The sequence below is a fragment of the Neoarius graeffei genome, chromosome 1, assembly GCF_027579695.1.
Source record: "Neoarius graeffei isolate fNeoGra1 chromosome 1, fNeoGra1.pri, whole genome shotgun sequence".
In the NCBI taxonomy this organism is placed as follows: Eukaryota; Metazoa; Chordata; class Actinopteri; order Siluriformes; family Ariidae; genus Neoarius; species Neoarius graeffei.
In genome coordinates this window covers 122606278-122627052 of record NC_083569.1, presented here as the reverse complement: position 1 = coordinate 122627052, position 20775 = coordinate 122606278, and the positions used below count along the sequence as shown (strand labels likewise).

At 40.2% G+C, this 20775-nt stretch overlaps 2 protein-coding genes across 2 annotated transcripts in view; both read right to left on the bottom strand.

Moving 5' to 3' along the window:
* Window positions 1–7286, bottom strand: part of LOC132883022 (zinc finger protein 239-like) — a 31195-nt gene extending 23909 nt beyond the window's left edge. Inside the window, exon 1 of the mRNA XM_060916147.1 lies at window positions 7198–7286. The gene's annotated coding sequence lies outside the window, so the exon portion shown is untranslated. The remainder of the gene's footprint in view (window positions 1–7197) is intronic.
* A 4988-nt stretch (window positions 7287–12274) lies between these two features.
* The window catches only part of LOC132883065 (zinc finger protein 658B-like), a 51729-nt gene continuing 43228 nt past the window's right edge, over window positions 12275–20775 (bottom strand). The window contains exon 4 of the mRNA XM_060916222.1: window positions 12275–13938. Within this exon, the coding sequence (XP_060772205.1) occupies window positions 13106–13938 (833 nt within the window). The 3' untranslated portion in view covers window positions 12275–13105. The remainder of the gene's footprint in view (window positions 13939–20775) is intronic.

Genomic DNA, 20775 nt, shown 5'->3' with positions numbered 1-20775 from the left:
TGGATGTGACGAAATTCCGTTATGGATGTGACGCGTCTGAAATGGACATGGCATATGTTTAGAAAATCAGCAATTTAACCACCATAACCCTTTGAAAAACTCTCTAAATATCAGCTAAAACTATCAAAGTTCTTAAATAATATTTAGGATGGCTATTGTTTTGCTATTTTGTGGATTTTAGCATACATTTCTGTGGCTTGTGGCAATAATATAGAATTGTACATGATCAAAGTTGATTTTAGCTTGGGGTTTACATTATAAGAAAGAAAGACTGACATATTAAGGCGAAGGGAACAATTCTTGTGACAAATTGGTTCAACTTATTCACATCTGTAAAATACAGGCCTAGGCGATATCTCCCGGAGTGGTTTTGATGTATTACATGTTGCTTTATTTTTGCATGGTGAGGTTGACATTTACATGGAATTGCCCTTTACTGGAATTTTTTAATTTAAATATGACCCAAATTATGGATGATATTGCTCCATTCAAAATAAAAAGAATCAATGATAAGCAGAAAGCACCATGGAAGCAGTACCCGGCTGTTAAACTGCGAAAGAGAGAATGTAGAAAGACTGAAAGAAAATGGCGCAAATCTAAACTTCACATCCATTATCAAATCCATAAAGAGATGCTTTGTAATTATAATTATGAAATTCGTAAAGCAAGACAGTCTTTCTTCTCCAATATCATCAGCAGGAATATGAACAATGCCCGTGTGCTATTTTCAACAGTAGAGAAGCTAACTAATCCCCCACCACAATTAGCACCTGAACTTCTCTCAGTTAATAAATGCAATGAGTTTGCATCTTTCTTCAAAGGTAAAATTGATAAAATACGGCAGAATATTTCTCATAATATATCTCAGTTGCAAAAAATTGAAAAACTGCAATCACCAATGACACAGATAGATAACTTTAACACAATGTCAGAATTTTGTTTAATTGATTATGAGACTCTTGAAAAAACTGTACAAAATCTCAGTTCCTCAACATCTGAACTGGACATTCTGCCCACCAACTTTTTTAAGTCTGTTCTTCATCTTATAATTACAGATGTGCTTCAAATTATAAATACATCCTTGGAGACTGGTGTTGTTCCTGTGTCCCTAAAAAAAGCTGTTGTAAAGCCCCTTCTTAAAAAAAATAATCTGGATCCTTCAGTGTTAAATAATTACAGGCCAATATCAAATCTACCATTCATCGGGAAAATCCTGGAAAAAATTGTCTTCAATCAATTAACTGCCTTCTTGATATCAAACAGCCGTTTTGATAATTTTCAGTCAGGATTTCGTGCCAATCATAGCACTGAAACAGCGCTGATTAAAGTTATAAATGACATACGTCTTAATACTGATGCAGGCAAAACATCGGTCCTGGTATTACTGGACCTCAGTGCAGCTTTTGATACTGTTGATCACAACATACTGCTATATCGACTTGAACACTGGGTTGGATTGACTGGTAAAGTTATCAATTGGTTAAAATCATACTTAAAAAATAGAAGCTTCTTTGTTACCCTGGGAAATTGTTCCTCAACGTCAATGCCCTTGACCTGTGGTGTCCCCCAGGGGTCGATTCTTGGACCATTACTTTTCAACCTTTATATGCTCCCACTTGGGCAAATTATCAATAAAAATTCAATTTTGTATCACTGCTATGCAGATGATACCCAAATTTATTTTGCTCTATCACCAAATGATTATGCCCCCCTTGAATGTCTCTACCAGTGTATCGATCAAATCAATAGCTGGATGTCACAAAATTTTCTTCAGCTGAACACAGATAAAACAGAAGTAATTCTATTTGGAAAAAAAGATGAAAGACTCAGGATTACCACTATTCTTGACACAAAAGGGATTAAAACAAAAGAAATGGTTAATAATCTTGGTGTTTTCATTGACAGCGAGCTAAACTTTGACAGTCACATGAAAGCAATCACTAAAACGGCATTTTATCACCTAAAAAACATTTCTAAACTAAGAGGACTTATGTCAAAACATGATCTGGAAAAACTAATACATGCCTTCATCTCTAGTAGGGTTGATTACTGCAATGGCCTTTTCACAGGCCTGCCAAAAAAGACCATCAAACGACTTCAGCTGGTTCAAAATGCAGCGGCTAGGGTTCTCACACGAACAAAAAGAACAGAACACATTACTCCAATTCTAAGGTCCCTTCACTGGCTTCCAGTAAGCTACAGAATTGACTTTAAAGTATTGCTGCTGGTGTACAAATCTCTAAATGGTACAGGGCCCAATTACCTCTCTGATATGTTGCAGCGGCCTAACCCAATCAGATCTACCAGATCGCAACAGAAAAATTTATTATTAAAACCAGTTGTTAAAACAAAGTGTGGTGAAGCAGCTTTTAGCTACTATGCAGTACAGCTATGGAACCAACTGCCAGAGGACATTAAAAATGCTCCTGCTGTTGGCAGCTTCAAATCTAGGTTAAAGACCAAGCTGTTTTCAGATGCTTTCTGTTGAATAATTAATATTTTTTACATTTTTTATCATCTTTACTTTCTCTGCATGTTTTAAATTTATTTTAACTTTATTTTATTTTATTCTGCTAGTTTTTTTTTCTTTCTTTCTTTTTCTCCTTTTTCTTTTTGGCATTTTAATATTTTATTTCTACTATTGTTTAATTCTTATTATTTTCTTTTAATTCTTTTAATTAATTATTTTAGAATAAAGATAAAATTATTTTATGTAATTTTATTTCTCTATTGTTTACTGTTTTTGTTTTTACTTCTGTAAAGCACATTGAACTGCCATTGTGTATGAAATGTGCTATACAAATAAACTTGCCTTGCCTTGCCTTGCATTTCCAGGAGCAGTTGCTCCTGCAGCTTCTCTGTCTCTCTCTCTCTCTCTCTCTCTCGCACTTTCCCTGCCCCTCCCCAACCCCCAGGCCTGTGGAGACAGGCACCAAATCCCCCAATACCCGCTCCCCGCACTTGTGTCTGTCCTCTTGTCTCCTTACCCCTTTCTCATTTCATGTCTGTGCTGCTGCTAATCCCCTCTCTCTCTCTACACAGGTGAGCCCATCCATGCCTAACAAAATCAGGAGAAAGTCCAGGCAGGTATGCCGACACAGCAGGAAGGCTGGGATTTCCTGGGATCAGCACTTCCGCGAAGGGGCAAGGATTCTGATTTACATTCCTGACACACCACGGGCTACCCTGATCAAACAGGAATGTACCAAGTCTCAAAGTTTTCAAGGGGGTATACATCGGGCTTTGGTGGATTCTGGTCTTTGAGCTCCATGCATCAAAGTCTGATTCAATGTAGACCACTGGGAAGTGCACGATTGACAAAGATGAGGTGTATACACGGGGGATGTTCACAAATAACTGCTAATGCCTGTTACTATTCATTTCCGGGGTGAAAAGCATTGTGTGGAGGTGGTGGTTAGTCTGAGCCTCACCCATCCACTTATCCTGAGGACAGATTGGCTGGGGTATAAAACATTAATAAAACGGTTAGTAGTAGATGGGTCCTGCATTAGCACATCATGGGAATCCCGCAGCAACGTTGGCTGGGGAGGTGGTTCCAGGGCCGTCCACATCAGCTCCATGTCACTAGGACATGGAGCCTGCCCTGCCCCTCCTGTCTCTCTGAGGAATCCCTCTGGGGATTTCCCACTGGAACAGACTCATGATGACTCTCTGAAACGTGCTTTTGACCAAGTGAAAGTAATTGATGGTCAAAGCCTCCAGCCTAACGTTGCCCTTTTCTGTCTGTATTTTTGTATTATTAAGGATAGACTATATCAAGTGATGCAGAACACTCAGACTAAGGAAGAGAGGACACAGTTGTTGGTCCTGATGAGCCGTAGGGAACTTTTATTCCATGCAGCTCATCATAATCCCATGGCTGGGCATCTAGGTCAAGACAAAACACTAAATCATCTCATGAATCATTTCTATTGGCCAGGGATTCATGCCAATGTCTGCAGGTGGTGTGCAGCTTGTCGTGAATGCCAGCTGGTAAATCCAGCAACCATGCCAAAACCGCCACTGTACCCATTACCATTAATTGAGATCCCCTTAAAAAAAAACTGGCATCAATCTGCATGTGGGTATCACTTTATGTTAGTCATAGTGGATTATACAACATGATACCCAGAAGCAGTGCCTCTTCGCACTATCTCTGCACATAGCGTTGCAGAGGCACTTTTCCACATTATCTCCTTTGTTGAGATTCTGAAAGAAATCCTAACTGATCAAGGCACTACTTTTATGTCACATACACTACGCAAACTGTACAAATTATTGGGAATTAAATAGATTCGTACCAGTGTTTATCATCTGCAAACAGATGATCTGGTCAAACACTTAAAAACATGATTCGTAAGATTGTTCACGGGGATGCGAGAAACTGGAATTAATGGCTAGACCCTCTGTTGATTGCAATGTGTGAGGTCCCACAAGCCTCCACTGGGTTTTCTCCATTTGAATTGCTGTATGGGTGTAAACCCCATGGCATCTTAGATGTCATTAAAGAAAACTGAGAAGAGAGACCTTCTCAAAGCAAAGATGAAATTCAGTATACTCTTGATCTGAGAGCAAAACTCCATGCACTGAGTCACATAACCCAGGAGAATTTACTACAGGCACAAGAACATCAATCCTGCCTGTACAACAGAGGGACATGGCTAAGAGAATTTGCACCAGGAGATAAAGTACTCATTTTACTGCCCACGTCAAGCTCAAAAATTACTCGCCAAGGGGCAAGGGCCCTTTGAGGTCACACAGCGAATTGGGGAAGTCGACAATAAGGTCAAGGGCACAGATTGGGGTGATGCATGTCAAATTTACCACCTCAATCTCCTGAAACCATGGAGAGAGTTGTTTCCTATGGCTCTGGCAACAGTAGTTCCTGAGAGGGCAGAGCTGGGACCAGAGGTAAGTCCAAAAGGTGCGGCCCAATTCACCCCAGTCTCCTGTGGAGACCACCTCTCACCATCCCAGAGAGCACAGGTTGACAGATTGCAGGAGGAATTTCATTATGTGTTCTTGCCCCTTCCTGGTCGCACTGCCCTCATAAAGCACCACATTGAGACTTCTCTGGACATGGTGGTGTGCAGCCGCCCGTATCGGCTCCCTGAGCCCAAGAAAAATGTTGTTCAGGATGAACTCAAGGTGATGCTTGACATGGGAATAATGGAGGAGTTGCACACCAACTGGAGCAGCCTGGTGGTCTTAGTTTCCAAGATCGACGGGATGGTCCAGTTCTGTGTGGACTATAGAAAAGTCAACAGTGTCTAAATTTGATACACAGCCGATGCATCACATTGATAAATTGCCCAATCAGTTAGGCATGGCTCATGTTTATTCAACTCTGGATTTAACAAAGGGATATTGGCAGATCCCCTTGACTCCATTATCCCGTGGAAAAAAAACCCAGCCTTTTCCACACCATTTAATTTACACCAATTTGTAACCCTTCCATTTGGGTTGTCTGGGGCCCCAGCGACATTTCAGCATCTCATGGATCAAATCCTCTGTCCTCACAATGCGTACATCACTGCTTAGTTAGAGGACATTATTAAATAGTAATGACTGGCACCAGCATTTACAAAATCTCAGGGCTGTGCTGAGGTCACTGAGGCATGCTAGGCTCATGGGAAACCTGAAAAAGTATGCAATTGGATGGGTGGAAGTATGGTAGCAGGGCTTCCACTTGGGTCATGGGCAGGTGCATCCCCAAATTTATAAGACTGCAGCCATCGCAGCCTGCCTGAGACCCAAGACCAAAAAGGGCATGAGGCAGTTCCTGGAGCTGGATGGCTATTACAGGCTGTTTGTGCCTAATTTTCCGGATGTTACCAGCCCACTGACTGACCTCACTAAAAAGAGAGCACCAGATCTGGTGCAGTGGTCAGAGTCAGTGGTCAGCAGGGCCCACTGTTGCATTCATCTGACTTTTCTCTTCCTTTTGTTTTACAGACCGATGCATCAGACAGAGGGCTGGGGGCAGTTTTGTCCCCGATAGTAGAGGGGGAGGAGCACTCAGTGCTCTACATCAGCCTCAAGCTCTGTAAAATATTTTGGGGGAATTTTACAACAGTGCTTAACTCACTTGTGGTTTGTTTTCATTCACAACGTGATTCTGTCCCCCTTATCATGTCCAACTTGTTTTCTTTCAGTTTCATTTCATTAAATTAATTAATACTTCAAGTTTTACTGGATTAATCAATATTTAACTTTATTTTCTCCAGAAGCTTTGAATATGGGTGAGTCTAACTCTTAAAACTATAGATCAAGTAATGGGTTATAACAACAAATGCATCATAATGGGGCATTGGCTAGTTTTTGTTTATTGTTACAGTTAAAGTTTGAGTTTTATTAAAAATTATTAATCATTAAAAGCATAACGATTATCATAACTATACCTGCTTTTTGATTAACTTTGTTAACCACTTTCCTCTCATTGAACTAGTAAATATGGGGAAGCCATGACCTAAAGGTTAGAGAAGCAGCAGTTCGATTCCCTGAACCAGCAGGAATGGCTTAAGTATCCTTGAGCAAAGCACCTAACCCTGAATTGCTCCCCAGGCCGCTCTGGAGTCTTCGACTCGTTCAATATCATGCCAGCTGAATGGAATATATCTGATATACCACTCAATGCTAGCCAATATTTTTTTTTAATATATCATTCAGATCCACAATGTATTTCATATGAAAAATGGGAGTTTTTCAACATGAGAAGATAAACTTCATATCTTCAAGCCAACATGTGATTTTCTTTTTATTATAAAGGCACAAAAAAAAAAGTCCCCATATTTATCAAAGCAATTCATCGATTTCCTCAGTGAGGATATTGAAAAATGCCAATGCCCCAGATGTAGTTCGTATGAAAAACACTCATGTTAATAATAATAATAATAATAATAATAATAAATAAAAATAATAATAATTATTATGCTAATTATTTTATTATTAATAATGCTAAATGTAATCTGAGGTAAACTAACCTACTTTAATCCTTTGCAAGACAAAACTGAAGCAAGTTATAAACATTGGATTATTAGCAGTCAACATCTTTACTGGTTTATTTAAAAAGATTAAAAATAATAATTCACTAAACACAATTATATATGAATTAGAGAGGATTCAGTTTAGGATCCAGTCAGTAAACTAATTAACCAACACTGAGCAGCTCAGAGAACCAGTTTCACTTTAACTTACCTCAGGATTTAAAGATAAACAGATTTATCCTCTCCAAACGCGATTATTATTTTTAATCCCCAAAAGGAAACGCTTCAGCTTTTCTTCTCCTTATAGGGAGGTGTTTTAGCGCCACCTACTGGACTGGATGATGTGCAAAGACATTAAAGCTCTTCACTGATCTCTCTGTAAAATATCTGGAGAGCTCATTGGCCACTTAGGATATGAATGGTTGATTTTTGTGGCGTGTTTGTGTTTTAATCATAATATACAGTATTCAATACATTTTATCATCATGGATACATTCAGGAAGAATACTACATATTTTATTATCTCATACTTACTATCTCATCCGGTCAACAGGCAATGAGTTTATGCCATCATGTGTTCTCCGTCGTCGACCACATTTCACAAAAACCGCTTCTCTCTCTCAAATTCTTCACTGATTTTTATTCTTTTTGGCAGGAAGGTAGGTCTGCCTGGGGTGCATATAGCTTCTACCCAAATTTGCATAATTTCACTTAATAATGATGATATGGAGTGATTAAGCCCTAACGAGCACCTTCTACACAAATCGCTTCTTCTCCCTCAATTCTTCACTGATTTTGATTCTTTCTGACATGAAGGTAGGGGAACCTAGGGTGCATATAGCTTCTACCCAGCTTTGCTTAATTACAATTATTAATGAAGTTATGGACTAATAAAGCCTTAATGAGCAGTTCAACAAAAATCACTTCTTCTCCGTCAATTCCTCACCGTTTTGGATTCTTTTTGGGAAACAGGTCGGTATTCCTATAGTTTCTATATATAGCTTGTATATAGTGTATATAGCTTGCAACATTTATTGCGCAAGATGGCCCACTTTCGATTGTTCCTTCTGGACTAGATGGGGCTAGAGTGAGCTATACCATCATTGACATTATTATTAACCAAATACAAAATACATAGACAATACATGCACAACAGAGAAGAAAACAAAATGCACATTACAATATGACAGAACAGTTCTGGTTTCAACAGAGATGGAGACAGCATGTGGGTCAGGGTCCACAAAAGTAACATCATTTTCTGTTGGCCAGAAGTACGTGAACCCTCATATGCTGTTCCAGATCAGCAATTTAAAAAAAAGAAGCAGCAGCGGGCCCATTCTATTGCACAGAATGAAAAATGAAACGAAATGGTTCATGCAAATAATAGATGGAACAGAGAGTTACATGTAGATACTACAGATTAACTACAGTATTTAGAAACAGAGTGATACTAATCTGTAGCTACAGTGACAAATTATGTAATCAATCATCTAATAATAAAAACATTTAACAAGTCTTAGATTAATTACAATTTACTGCATAATTAACAATATATTATTCTAATACTGTTTATTAGAAAATATTTCCATACAAATTAATATTTCCAAAACATTAAATATGACAGAAATTTCAAGAAAACCTAAATAACATCAGGCAATATCTATTTATAACTATATCAAACAAGATCAACATAATTCAATAGTATAAAAAAGCCAATGTGAATTAAAGAAAATGAGATATGAGATTAGTGTGAATACTGAGGAATAATCCATTAGTTAAGTCAACACCCATGACCCTGTCACTGGTTGTCCTTCCTTGGACCACTTTTGGTCGGTACTAACCACTGCATACCGGGAACACCCTACAAAATGTGCCATTTTAGAGATGCTCAGACCCAGTCATCTAGCCATCACAATTTGGTCCTTGTCAGAGCCACTCAGATCCTTACACTTGGCCATTTTTCCTGCTTCCAACACATCAACTTCAAGAACTGACTGTTCTGTTGCTGCCCAATATATCCCACCCCTTGACAGGTGCTATTGTAACAATAATCAATCAATGTAATTCACTGCTTTTAATTTTGTGGCTGATCGGTGTAGACTGGCAAAGTCAATCAAAGTAGAATAAACCCAGATTCTAGCCTAAACATTTTCTCAATCACTTACTCAATTGATATTCTCAGGCAGCAGTCGCTTTAATTATGAATATTTAGCAGCTACAAGAACAAAACATTAGTAATTAGCTCTCAGTGCTCATGGTATTTTAAGAAACAAGCCTTTTGCCTTTTCTGGTTGGCACGCATGCTGCTGTGGTAGGCTATTGAAACTTTGTACAGCGTCCAAACCAACTTGATGCTTTTGTTATAATTTGAAGTACATCTATACTTTCAAAGCCTTGGGAACTTTTACACTGAACCTCTTTTGTAACCCTGTCAGATTCTCCTGCAGCTGCCATATTTTAAAACAACAACAACAAAAAAACCCTTGTAGCATTCACTGGAGACAACCAATGACTGAAGTCAAAAATACAATGCTAAATTAGACTCGAAACCTGTGCATGCGGTATATGTACCCATATACAGGTTTTAAGCTTGTGGATCACATACATGCACATCCAAAAATGCCATCCAAAAAAGACTGACATCTTGCACGCAGCATTTACATAGTGATATTGAAGAAAAACTATTTTGTTATAATGAAGCATTTTAGAATCAAGAAGGTAGACTCATGAAAATAAAAAAAGATGCATCAGTTTAAAATATTGATGTCGACTATTTGCAGCAGCCCTTATACAGACAACTACATACATTTAAGAAATACTTTATTGATCTCCATTTAAAACCAAGTACATTAAATTGTGCTAAAACTACACAATTAACCTAAATATCTAAACTATAAAATGTATCCAAGCCATAATGTTTCCTGTGTGTCAAAAAGTTTGTGGAATTACAGACTTTCATATTTTTTGTTCACGCATTCATGTACTCAGCACTGATTTTGCCTTTTTTTTTTTGACCCAGTGAAAAGGAGTTCGTTTCCTAAACCAAAGGTTAAGGGTTCAAACCCTGACTTTGTCTTACTTCACCTGGTCTTAACACTAAATCTTCAAGTTCTTGGGCTGACTGTGTCTCATACTTTCATTAAACAATGAAATAAGCAACCAGCATCCAAATGCTCTGAAACTGCTTGAACCCCATTATCACTTATTATGGTTATACTTCAATTTAAAACCATTTAAATTACAAATGCATTTTACTATTCTTTTATTCATTTAGATAATGTATAACCCTGACCTTGGCTATCTAGCATGACCCATTACTGAGTTATGACCAGCCCATTTCTCTTCATGTAAACCTTTACAGATAACGAGTTATGACTAAACATTGGATATTAAAAAATGATGGTCTAAAACTCAGTTTCTGGGGAGGTTTGCTGTAGTGTCAAGTCACAGAAGTCTAACATGACATCATCCAACACATTCCAGTTAAACACTTTCAAACGTTAATAATCTCTTATTCTTTTACATTTTTAATTTACACAGATGCAAAACTCAATCATCATTGTATATAAATTAGGATTTATTAATTAACTTTTCATTTATTGAACTTTAACTTTTTTTGCCTTTTCAGAAGGTGATTCTGATACACCCTGCATTTGTCAAGGCAGCTGTTACAATATTCTGCTTATAGCTTAAACAAAAATTAGAGGGCATTCTATCATTGAAAGAAAAGCACAAATTGGCTCCCAGGTTGTGCAACAGAAAAGCATTTGCCCCATCACTGAAAGTTGGCGAGTGTACAGTAAATCCCACAGATGCCAGAGCCATTCATGGCTGGAGAGAGAGCAAAACTGGACATGCTCTCTGGGTGGGAAGGGCTTCATTCTCTCTCTCTCTCTCCTTACAATCAAACAGACACAATCTAGTCATGGGTCTGTGGGTTCATACATGTGCAAGGGGTGGATAGTGCTTTCCTCCGAGTGTGTTATGTCGCCCCCTGATGCAGCATGAACAGCAGTTCAAAACGATGCAGTTGGCTGACTTCCTGTGGAAGCATGTGAACCTTCACATTCCTGTGTTAGTAGCTGCTGTATTACAGGGGATAACTAACAAGTGGGTGAGAATTAGCCAAGACTAAATTAAGGGGGAGGGGGGGAAAAGGGAATGCCAGCAGACATGACCTCAATGTTTGCAGTAATAACTATGAACAAGTTTGTGAAGAATCTCAGTCATCCAGGTACATAGTAATCTGTGGTTGTAGTGGAAGTTCATTATGTCTGACCGTTTAAGTATTTTTAAGTTCGTTTCTTAGACAAGGATTTTAAGATCGTTGGACAGTTCTGAGGAAGGCGGAAGATTCACGCTGAAACAACAAGGTAACGATCTTAAAATCCTTGTCTAATAGGGTGTTCACACGGCACATATTTGCATCGATGCTGCACCGATGTATTTTGTTGTGATATATCTTACACCGGTGTAAATTTTGCGCAGCGTTCACATGTCACAACCCTGCTTACTAGAGAGAAGCGTGTTAGCACCGGTGCAGCCCCACTTGCGGTCACACGGCAGTTTCTGCGACCGTGCTATAGTAGCAAAAACTATTACTATCATTTCCTTTGATAGTAATAAAGTTTTGATATCATTTCCTTTTATTACTATCATTTCCTATCATTATTACTATCATTTGCGATAGTAATAATGCGGAAATTAAATATGCGCATGCGTGAAAATGTACTTCCTTTTCCCGGTTGTCATGGCATCACCAAGCGCCGGGAAAACAACGTGGATGAAGACACCAGTGTTGCCAGATATTGCTGATGTTTTTCATCCCAAAATATGTTCAAATCCACCAAAATGCACTTAAAACTGCCCAATCTGGCAACACTGGAAGACACGTAGTTCTGTTGTTGTTGATATTCGCCATTTTGGAAGCGCAAAATACCAGGATGCAAATTATGCAATGCTCGTATGTAATCAACTCTCCTCACGCGTAGCGAGTCTACCCCTGTAGCGTTCAGACGTCCCATTTTATATCGGTGCTGCCCCGCAAACTAGCATTTACTCCGGAGTAAATTTCTTAAACCACCTCCCGAGCAGGGTTAGATTCGCACCGGTTTAAGCAGCTTTCAGGGGCTACACCGGTATAACTTTGTACCGTGTGAACGCTCTACCGGGGCAGCCCCGGTGCTACACTGGAGTAAAAGTTGCCGTGTGAACACCCCTAATGAAACAAACTTAAAAATAATCTGTGGTTGGTAGAAGAGAGCAACTGGACTTGCTTGAAGATTCTTGAAAACGTTTCGCCTCTCATCCTAAAGGCTTCCTCAGTTCTGTCTGACTAATAGGGAGTATCCAGTATTTATCCTCTCATGGATCATCATAGAATCCGAATCAGAATGCTGATGGCTGCATTGTAGGTGGCTGATAAAAGATGTCATAGACACCCACCTCTGTTCAGTGATGGTCGTTCCAGGTTGACAAAAATGAACGATCCTCTCTGGCTAAGATGCCAGTTTTCTGGAAGTCCTCTCATACAGCCTTTAGGATGAGAGACGAAACGTTTTCAAGAATCTTCAAGCAAGTCCAGTTGCTCTCTTCAACCAACCATAGATAACTATGAACCAGTTTTAGATGACCCTGGAAGGTAAATCTTCTCCTACACTGCAAGCAAATAAATGGTTTCTCTTGTATGCATTTAGTTTCAAATTACTGGAGTCAGAGAAACACTTCCCACACTGGGAGCAGTGATGAAGCTTCTCTTATGGTGTTATATCACTGTCTTTTATATGAGAGTGCGGATACAAGGTTAAACCAAGCAAAACAGACAATACAAGCGTTCAGAATTAAAGAAACTGAGCAAAAAACAGTAATGAAGAAAGCCCAGAAAAAAAAAAAAACACTACTGCACTTTCAGAAGTCAGCAGAAAACTGAGAAATGTGCAGGAGACAATGTGTCAAGCACTTGGTTATGAGAAGCAAGCACACTTATCTCTGGTATGCTGCGTTTCAAAGATTCAGTGTTTTTTCTGCACTCTTCTCATTGCCATTTTTGCTCACTTTCCTCAAGTCAGTTTTGCTCGGTTTAACCTTGTATCTGCTCTCTCATATAAAAGACAGTGATATCACTCCATATTCTGTCCTGTGTGAATGCGCTCATGTCTTCGGAAAGCACTTGTTTTACTGAAACTCTTTCCACAATCTGAGCAGTGATACGGCTTCTCTCCAGTGTGAGTGTGCTGGTGTGTTCGGAGATTACCCATTTGATTGAAACGCTTTCCACAATCTGAACACTGATACGGCTTCTCCCCCGTGTGAATGCGCTGGTGTCTTCGAAGAGCACTTGTTTTATTGAAACTCTTTCCACAATCTGAGCATTGATGCGGCTTATCACCTGTGTGAATGCGCTCATGCCTTCGGAGAGCATCCAACAGGGCAAAGCTCTTTCCACACTGTAAACAGTGATGCGGCTTCTGTTCAGCATGTGTGTGCTGGTGGTTTCTGAGATTACCTAATTGACTGAAACTCCTTCCACAATCTGAACAGTAATAGGGCTTCTCTCCTGTGTGAATGCGTTCGTGTCTTTGGAGGGTACCCAATAGAGCAAAGCTCTTTCCACACTGTAAACAGTGATACGGTTTCTGCCCAGTGTGAACACGCTGGTGTGTTCGGAGATTACCTATTTGACTGAAACTCTTTCCACAAGCTGAGCAATGATACGGCTTCTCTCCTGTGTGAATGCGCTCATGTCTTTGGAGAGTATCCAGTAAAGCAAAGCTCTTTCCACACTGTAAACACTGATATGGCTTCTGTCTGATGTGAATGCGCTGGTGGTTTCGGAAAGCAGTTCGGTGAGCAAAGCTCTTCCCACACTGTGAACAGTGATACGGCTTCTCTCCTGTGTGAATGCGCTGGTGGATTTGTAGTTTACTCTGGGAACTAAAACTCTTCCCACAAACTGAACAAAGGTGCAGACCTTTCTTCATTTGTGAAGAACCCGTGATAGTATCAGGTGTACCAGAAGTCTTTTGATGGCTACTAGAGTCTCTTGTGGGCATCATGTTTTTGTGCATCTCTAGAGAGAAATAAAAAAATAATAATAATTAGAACACAGTAATATCCCATCCATCCATTATCTGTACCACTTACCTGTCAGGATTGCAGGGGAAGCTGGAGCCAATCCCAGCTGACTTCAGGCAAGAGATGGGGTACACCCTGGGCAGGTTGCCAATCTATCACAAGGCTAACACGAACAACCAACCATTCACACTTGCATTCAAACCTGTGGGCAATTTAGAATAGCCGGATGATCTAATCCTCATGTCTTTGGATTGTGGGAGCAAACCGTAGCACCCAGAAGAAACCCGTGTAAGCATGGGGTGAACATGCAAACTCCACACAGAACCTTCTTGCTGTGAGGCAACAATTCTAACCACTGCACCACCATGCCACCCATACAATAACAAAAAATATAAAACAGCATTGTCCCAAAGTCCCACAAGGATGGGATAAGGCATGAGTCAATTCCATTTTCTGACTGTTTTTTTGGAATTTGTTGACAATATGAGTAATCCTACTTTTTTGGTATGGGGCAGAAAGACCATCCTGTGTGTCAGACTTGTGCGATGTACAGTGCCAAGTATAATGTCTGTGACGAAAGCATACATTTCTTTATTTGTTGCTGCACTCCACAGTTTTAAATTTGTGCTCAAACAATTCAAATGTGCTTAAAAGGCACATTCTCAGATTTTAATAATGGATTTGTTCCATGCATTTTAATCTCCCTGTCAAGTTTCGTGAAATTCCTCCAAAAATTGTGATAGGAGTTGATATCAGAAGGTTAGTACGCTTCCTGGGATGGACGGACATTGCCACGACATAATCCCCCTTTGGGCCTTTTGGCCAGCGGGGGATAAAAACAGGATAGCTTGCTAAAAAATACTTAAAGCCTGCAGACTTCTGGAAAGAAGCTCTTGTGGACATACAAGACCAAGATTAATTTGCATTAAAGCAATGGCAAGAGCCAAGTATGGAGGTGAAAACGGACCAAGAGTCATAACATACCACCTTATCTATAAAACATGGGCCTGTATGGTTGCCACGGGTACTGGCTCATTCATCTTTATTGATGATGTACGTGCCGATGGCAGCAGCAGAATGTATAAAAAGTGCTGTAATTCCACATGGTAAAACTAAAATTAGAGACAGCACTGACCCAATTCCCAGAATCAGTATCGGGCCAATACTAGTGAAAAATGGTGGATCGGATATTGTCAGAAAAAAAAAAAGAATGAATTCAATCAGATCCTCTAAATTACACTATTTCACACACACACACCCAATATTCCTCCACCATATTGTCAAATTTGAAGCCACAGTCGTGTCAAAATGAGAGTCAGGTAGGCCTGTCACGATAACAAATTTTGTTGGACGATATATTGTCTCAGAAATTATTGCGATAAACGATATTATTGTTGACGTCTTTTCAAGACAATTTTATGCCACTAGTAAAATAATAATGATCATGCAAATACACCCTTTCAAAGAACAGTAAACTTTTTAATTAAGTCAACTTATTCAATTCAACAGTGGAACGTAAAAATATATATAAATATAAATAAATAAGGGCGGCATGGTGGTGTAGTGGTTAGCGCTGTCGCCTCACAGCAAAAAGGTCCGGGTTCGAGCCCCGTGGCCGGCGAGGGCCTTTCTGTGCGGAGTTTGCATGTTCTCCCCGTGTCTGCGTGGGTTTCCTCCGGGTGCTCCGGTTTCCCCCACAGTCCAAAGACATGCAGGTTAGGTTAACTGATGACTCTAAATTGACCGTAGGTGTGAATGTGAGTGTGAATGGTTGTCTGTGTCTATGTGTCAGCCCTGTGATGACCTGGCGACTTGTCCAGGGTGAACCCCGCCTTTCGCCTGTAGTCAGCTGGGATAGGCTCCAGCTTGCCTGTGACCCTGTAGAACAGGATAAAGCGGCTACAGATAATGAGATGAGATCAATATAAATAAATAACCTAAAGAAATAAAACAACAATCAAACAAAACCACTCACAACAAAATACAATAAATAAAATACACAATCTATGGCTCTTAAAAATTGCACTTAAGTAAATATTAACTTGGCACAGGGTAATAAAAAGACATTCTTTTCTTCACAGGCAACATTCTGCCATTCCAGTTTCTCAAAGATTAGTACCCAGATCAACAAAAAGTGCAAAGTAACAACGTATTGCCAGCTGTCATTTGGATAAAAGTAACAACAACTAGGACGGGATAACATGTAGGCAAGGGCGTAGGTTTGGTATTAACATTGGTGGGGACAAAAACCCAATGCCAACCCCCAGTGGTGCCAACTTCAGGTCAACATTAGAGTGTCACAATATTTTGCTCCGTTGTGTTCCACCAAAAGAGTCTCCATCATCTCTCCAAAGCCCAGACTTTTAAAATTTGAAAATCAGAACTGTAGTAATTCATGAATAATAATAATATGCAATTCATTTGATTAACTGCAAATCTTGCATGTGATGATTAACTCATTCTACCAATTTGCAAATGTGTTTTACAAGCGAATACCGCACTGACTGTCGGGAGGGTGCATGTTCCTTTCCCTCATAAATGGAAAGGAAACACATACGGAGCCTTAAACACTGCGTTCCATGAGGCTGGCAGGGGGAGTCGGCTCTCTTCTGTGTGATCTTTAACTAGTTTTAGAATGCTAGTTTAAGCTGATATGTGATTGATCTAACGGTAAAACAGGACGAGGGCTCTAGAACTTTTTTGACACGTTGAAAGGTTACAATTTTACTTGGCAACAGAATGTATCTGAATTCTGATTGGTGGTTGTTATATTATTGCCCTTTAGTTGTCTTCTTGAGCCCAGAGCGAGGGGAGGGGGGGGAGTGATAGGGTTCTACAGAGAAAAAGTTTTTAGCCTACCGCTTTCAAATGAACCGCCTCGCAAACCAATCAGTTCAGCGTATGTGTGTACTCGGTATGTGACATTTTCAAAAGAGAGGCGGAGTAATCAAAATTTTCTGATCAAGAAAGTGGAGACTTATGCTTATTACGTGAAAATATTTGATTTGATTAAAAGGTGTTTGGGCCACGAACAATGTCCACATCACCATCGGGTTGTTGTTTACATATGTCATGTTACACGAACTCAGTCAGGGCTCCGCATGTCTTAACTGAAGCACTTCAAATTAAGGGTTAGTGGGCTGCTAAAGTTTGCAGGCACTTCACAAGCAAGACCAGGTGCAATATTAGCCAACATTAGCACAATTTGATATGATTTAATAATGTCTTTGTGACCTTAATGAACACCAGTTATTGTCGGTATCAAGTCGGATTGTTATTTACATGCCAAACAAACTTAGAAAACAGTCATACTTGTATGTTGTCATTGTCATTTTTACACACTGAATACGAGCTGTTGTTAACTGATTAATTTTATGAGCTAATCTAACGTTACATTCCTCAAGGACAGTCTGCTAGCTTGTTCGCTAGCAGCCGGTCACTGCACTGCAACGGCACTTGCTAATTGACATGGTAGCCGAACATGCTTGTTGTTTTTGCGACCATGCCCCCAGAGCGAATTTTGCGTGGTTTCGCCCAGTGGAAACCTACAGTAACCATTTGTGTACCATGCATGGAATGTGATTTTTTTTCTTCCATCAGAAATGTTGGTAGGGACACGTCCATACCCAATTCTACGCCTATGGTCTGTACAACGGAGCAACGTGTTGTTGTCTTTTCCCCATTCAGTGGATACCCTGGCTGGATAACTGTTGCATGCTGGGAGGCCCCGCCTCTGACAGAGAGCCGCGTGAGACGACAGAAAACAGTGCGGTGTTTTATTCAGTCAATGGGTCAAGCTAATACTCTGGCGACTTCCCTATGTAGATGTAAAGCGTATAAATGCCAAAATCGCGGTAAAAAAATTACCAAGTTCATTTTCATTTACCGTACGATAAGTTGGTATATCGAATATCACGACAGGCCTAGAGTCAGGTATACATACTCATTTGGTAGGACCCTACATGTCCCCTCTGTCCATCTTCAGCCAACCTGAAGCACGTTCTGGTTGGCTGCAAGACAAGCCTGATACAAGGCCGTTATGCCTGGTGATGTAATCAGGTGCTGAAGTGCCTGGCAGCTACTCTGGAGACCAGGCAAACAACCTCCTCAATAATCCCATCCCACAACTACAATAGAGTTCATCAGTGTAGGTGCAAAGCAAAACAAAGCTCATATATCTAAGCCAGTGAGGTGGGACATGAGACTGGAAGCTATTGAGGGAACTGAACCAGTGGTTATGCTCTCGCTACAACAAACCCTACGCCAGACCTTATGCTTTGGTCCTCCTCACTTCACATTGTTTACATAATTGAATTAACTGTACCCTGGAAAGATGCTGTGGAGGAGGCCTATGAACGCAAAAGCATCAAGTACGCCAGGCTGGCAGCCAACGATAAGCAACGTGGCTGAAAAGCTAGAGTCTGCCCAGTTGAGGTCCGCTGCAGAGGTTTTGTGGGCAAGTCAACCAACAGGCTGCTTAAGGACATGGGAGTTCAAGGTCAAGCCCAACAACAAGCCATTAAAGCTCTCTCCAGTGCTGCTGAATGAGCTCTGGATCAAGAGGAGAAATATCACTTGGGCCCCAAAATAATAGCTGAGTCATCAGGATGATCAGAGAGAATCAAAGCAGAGGGGGGCAAGCCTGGGATGCAGATGTTGCCGATGAACCCTCTGGAGGTGTTGTGGGTCTATCATCGAAACACCTATGAAGGAGAGTGCCCACCTAATGACCCCAATGAAGCTTTGATCCTTCTACACCCTGCTTTAAATACCAGTATGGCACCCAACTCGGAACCCTCAGTTGGCATGATCGTTTCCACTCATGTTATCAGGTAAATGAATTCTACAAAAGGACTGTATTTGTTGTTAAAAATGAAACAAGACCAGAGAGCTGTATATGGGAGAAAAGCAAGCCATTTAAAAAGTTGAGAAAGGAGGGAAACTCCATCAAAACCATTGCACAAGCATTGGGCATAGCCACTACAACTACTTGGACTGTCCTGAAAAAGAAAGATGCCACTGGTGTACGAACAACCAGACATCAAAACACGTCAGCCAAGAAAAACAGCAGCAGTTACTGACAAACATTCTGAGAGCTGTGAAGAAAAGCCCCAAAACAACAGTCAGTCAAATGACATCACTGACAACCTTCACGGGGCAGGAGTAAGGGCATCACAATTCACCAGTCAAAGAACACTTCAAGAGCAGAAACACAGGTGCCATACCACAAGATGCAAACCACTTATCAGCAATAAGAATCAGAAGGCCAGATTGTAACTGGCAAAGAATTAGAGATGAGCCACCAAAATTCTGGAACTGAGATGAACTTCTACAAAAGCAACGGAAGCAAGAGAACAAAAGGATCTGCTCATTATCCAAAATATATCTGCTCATCCATCAAGCATGGCAGAGGTGGTGTCATGGCTTGGACTTGCATGGTTCTGGAAAAGGTTCACTAATTTTTTATTGATGATGTACCTTCTGATGATAGCAGCAAAATGAATTTAGACGTCTACAGAAACATTCTGAGACAATTTACTGAGAAATACATCCAGTCTAATTGAGAGGAACTTCAGCATGCAGCAAGACAATGATCCGAAAAACACTGGCAACACAACAAAGGACTTCATCAGGGAAAAAGGTGGAATGTTTTAGACTGGCCAAATGAATCACAAGCCCTGAATCCAATTGAGCAGCATTTCATCTCCTGAAGAGGAGACTGAAGGGACCCCCACCCCCAAAAACAAAACAAAACAAAAAAAACAACAACTGAAAGAAACTGTGCTACAAGACTGGAACATACCTGCCAACTTTTGGAAACCAAAAACCCTAATTGCCAGGGTCCAGGGCAATGCCCTAGTGAAGCCCCCCCAATGGAAAATGCTTTTAAGCAATTTAAAACCTGAAAATTGGGATCTACTGCACTGTTTTGTGGATGACTTTGAAACATATATTAGCTGTCTTGTTTACCTTCCTCCTGCCACTGGTGACACAAAAATTCAAAACCATATTAAAAATGACCTTTTATTGCATACTTTCCAACTGTGTGCATAAATGATCTTTCTGTACTGATGCAAAGTGTTGTTTATTAGTCATGTCATCAATGTATTATAGAAATAGCAAGTGACATAAAATACAGTTTTGTACCCACGTGGTCTTTGATGTCGCTGATTCCTCCATGTCCAATTGAAAAGTCCTGGCGGCACAAGGTGCAATGTGCGTGATTTTCCCCTTTTCGTGAAGGAAGTGGAAACCGGATGCACACACCTGGATAACTTTTTGAGTATTCCTCTCGAAACGTCTGCAACTTGCATTTATGTTTGACCTTTTGTTTAGAAATTAGGTCATTACCACCCATGACATGATTGCGTGCTTGTATCGAGCAACTGACCAATGGTGCTGGCGCTGAACATTGTTGTGCTAAAAATAGTCATAGCCAATTACGATTCCTCTGTCATTTCCGCAACCCAGTATGCATTGTACAAGGAAGTAAGATGGCAGCAGTGCCGAGTGTCAAAACAATGGCCGAGTTTAACAGCAAAGTTTTCAGGTTTTTATTTTCAATGTTAATGAAGTTAATGCCATCAATAAATATTTGTTTTTCTTTTATTTCTACACAAAACCAAAAAAATATATAAAATTATGTAAAACTGTAACAAATTCATGAAAATTCATAGCCCGTAGTGAGACTGTGAAAACTGTAATGATTATGGGC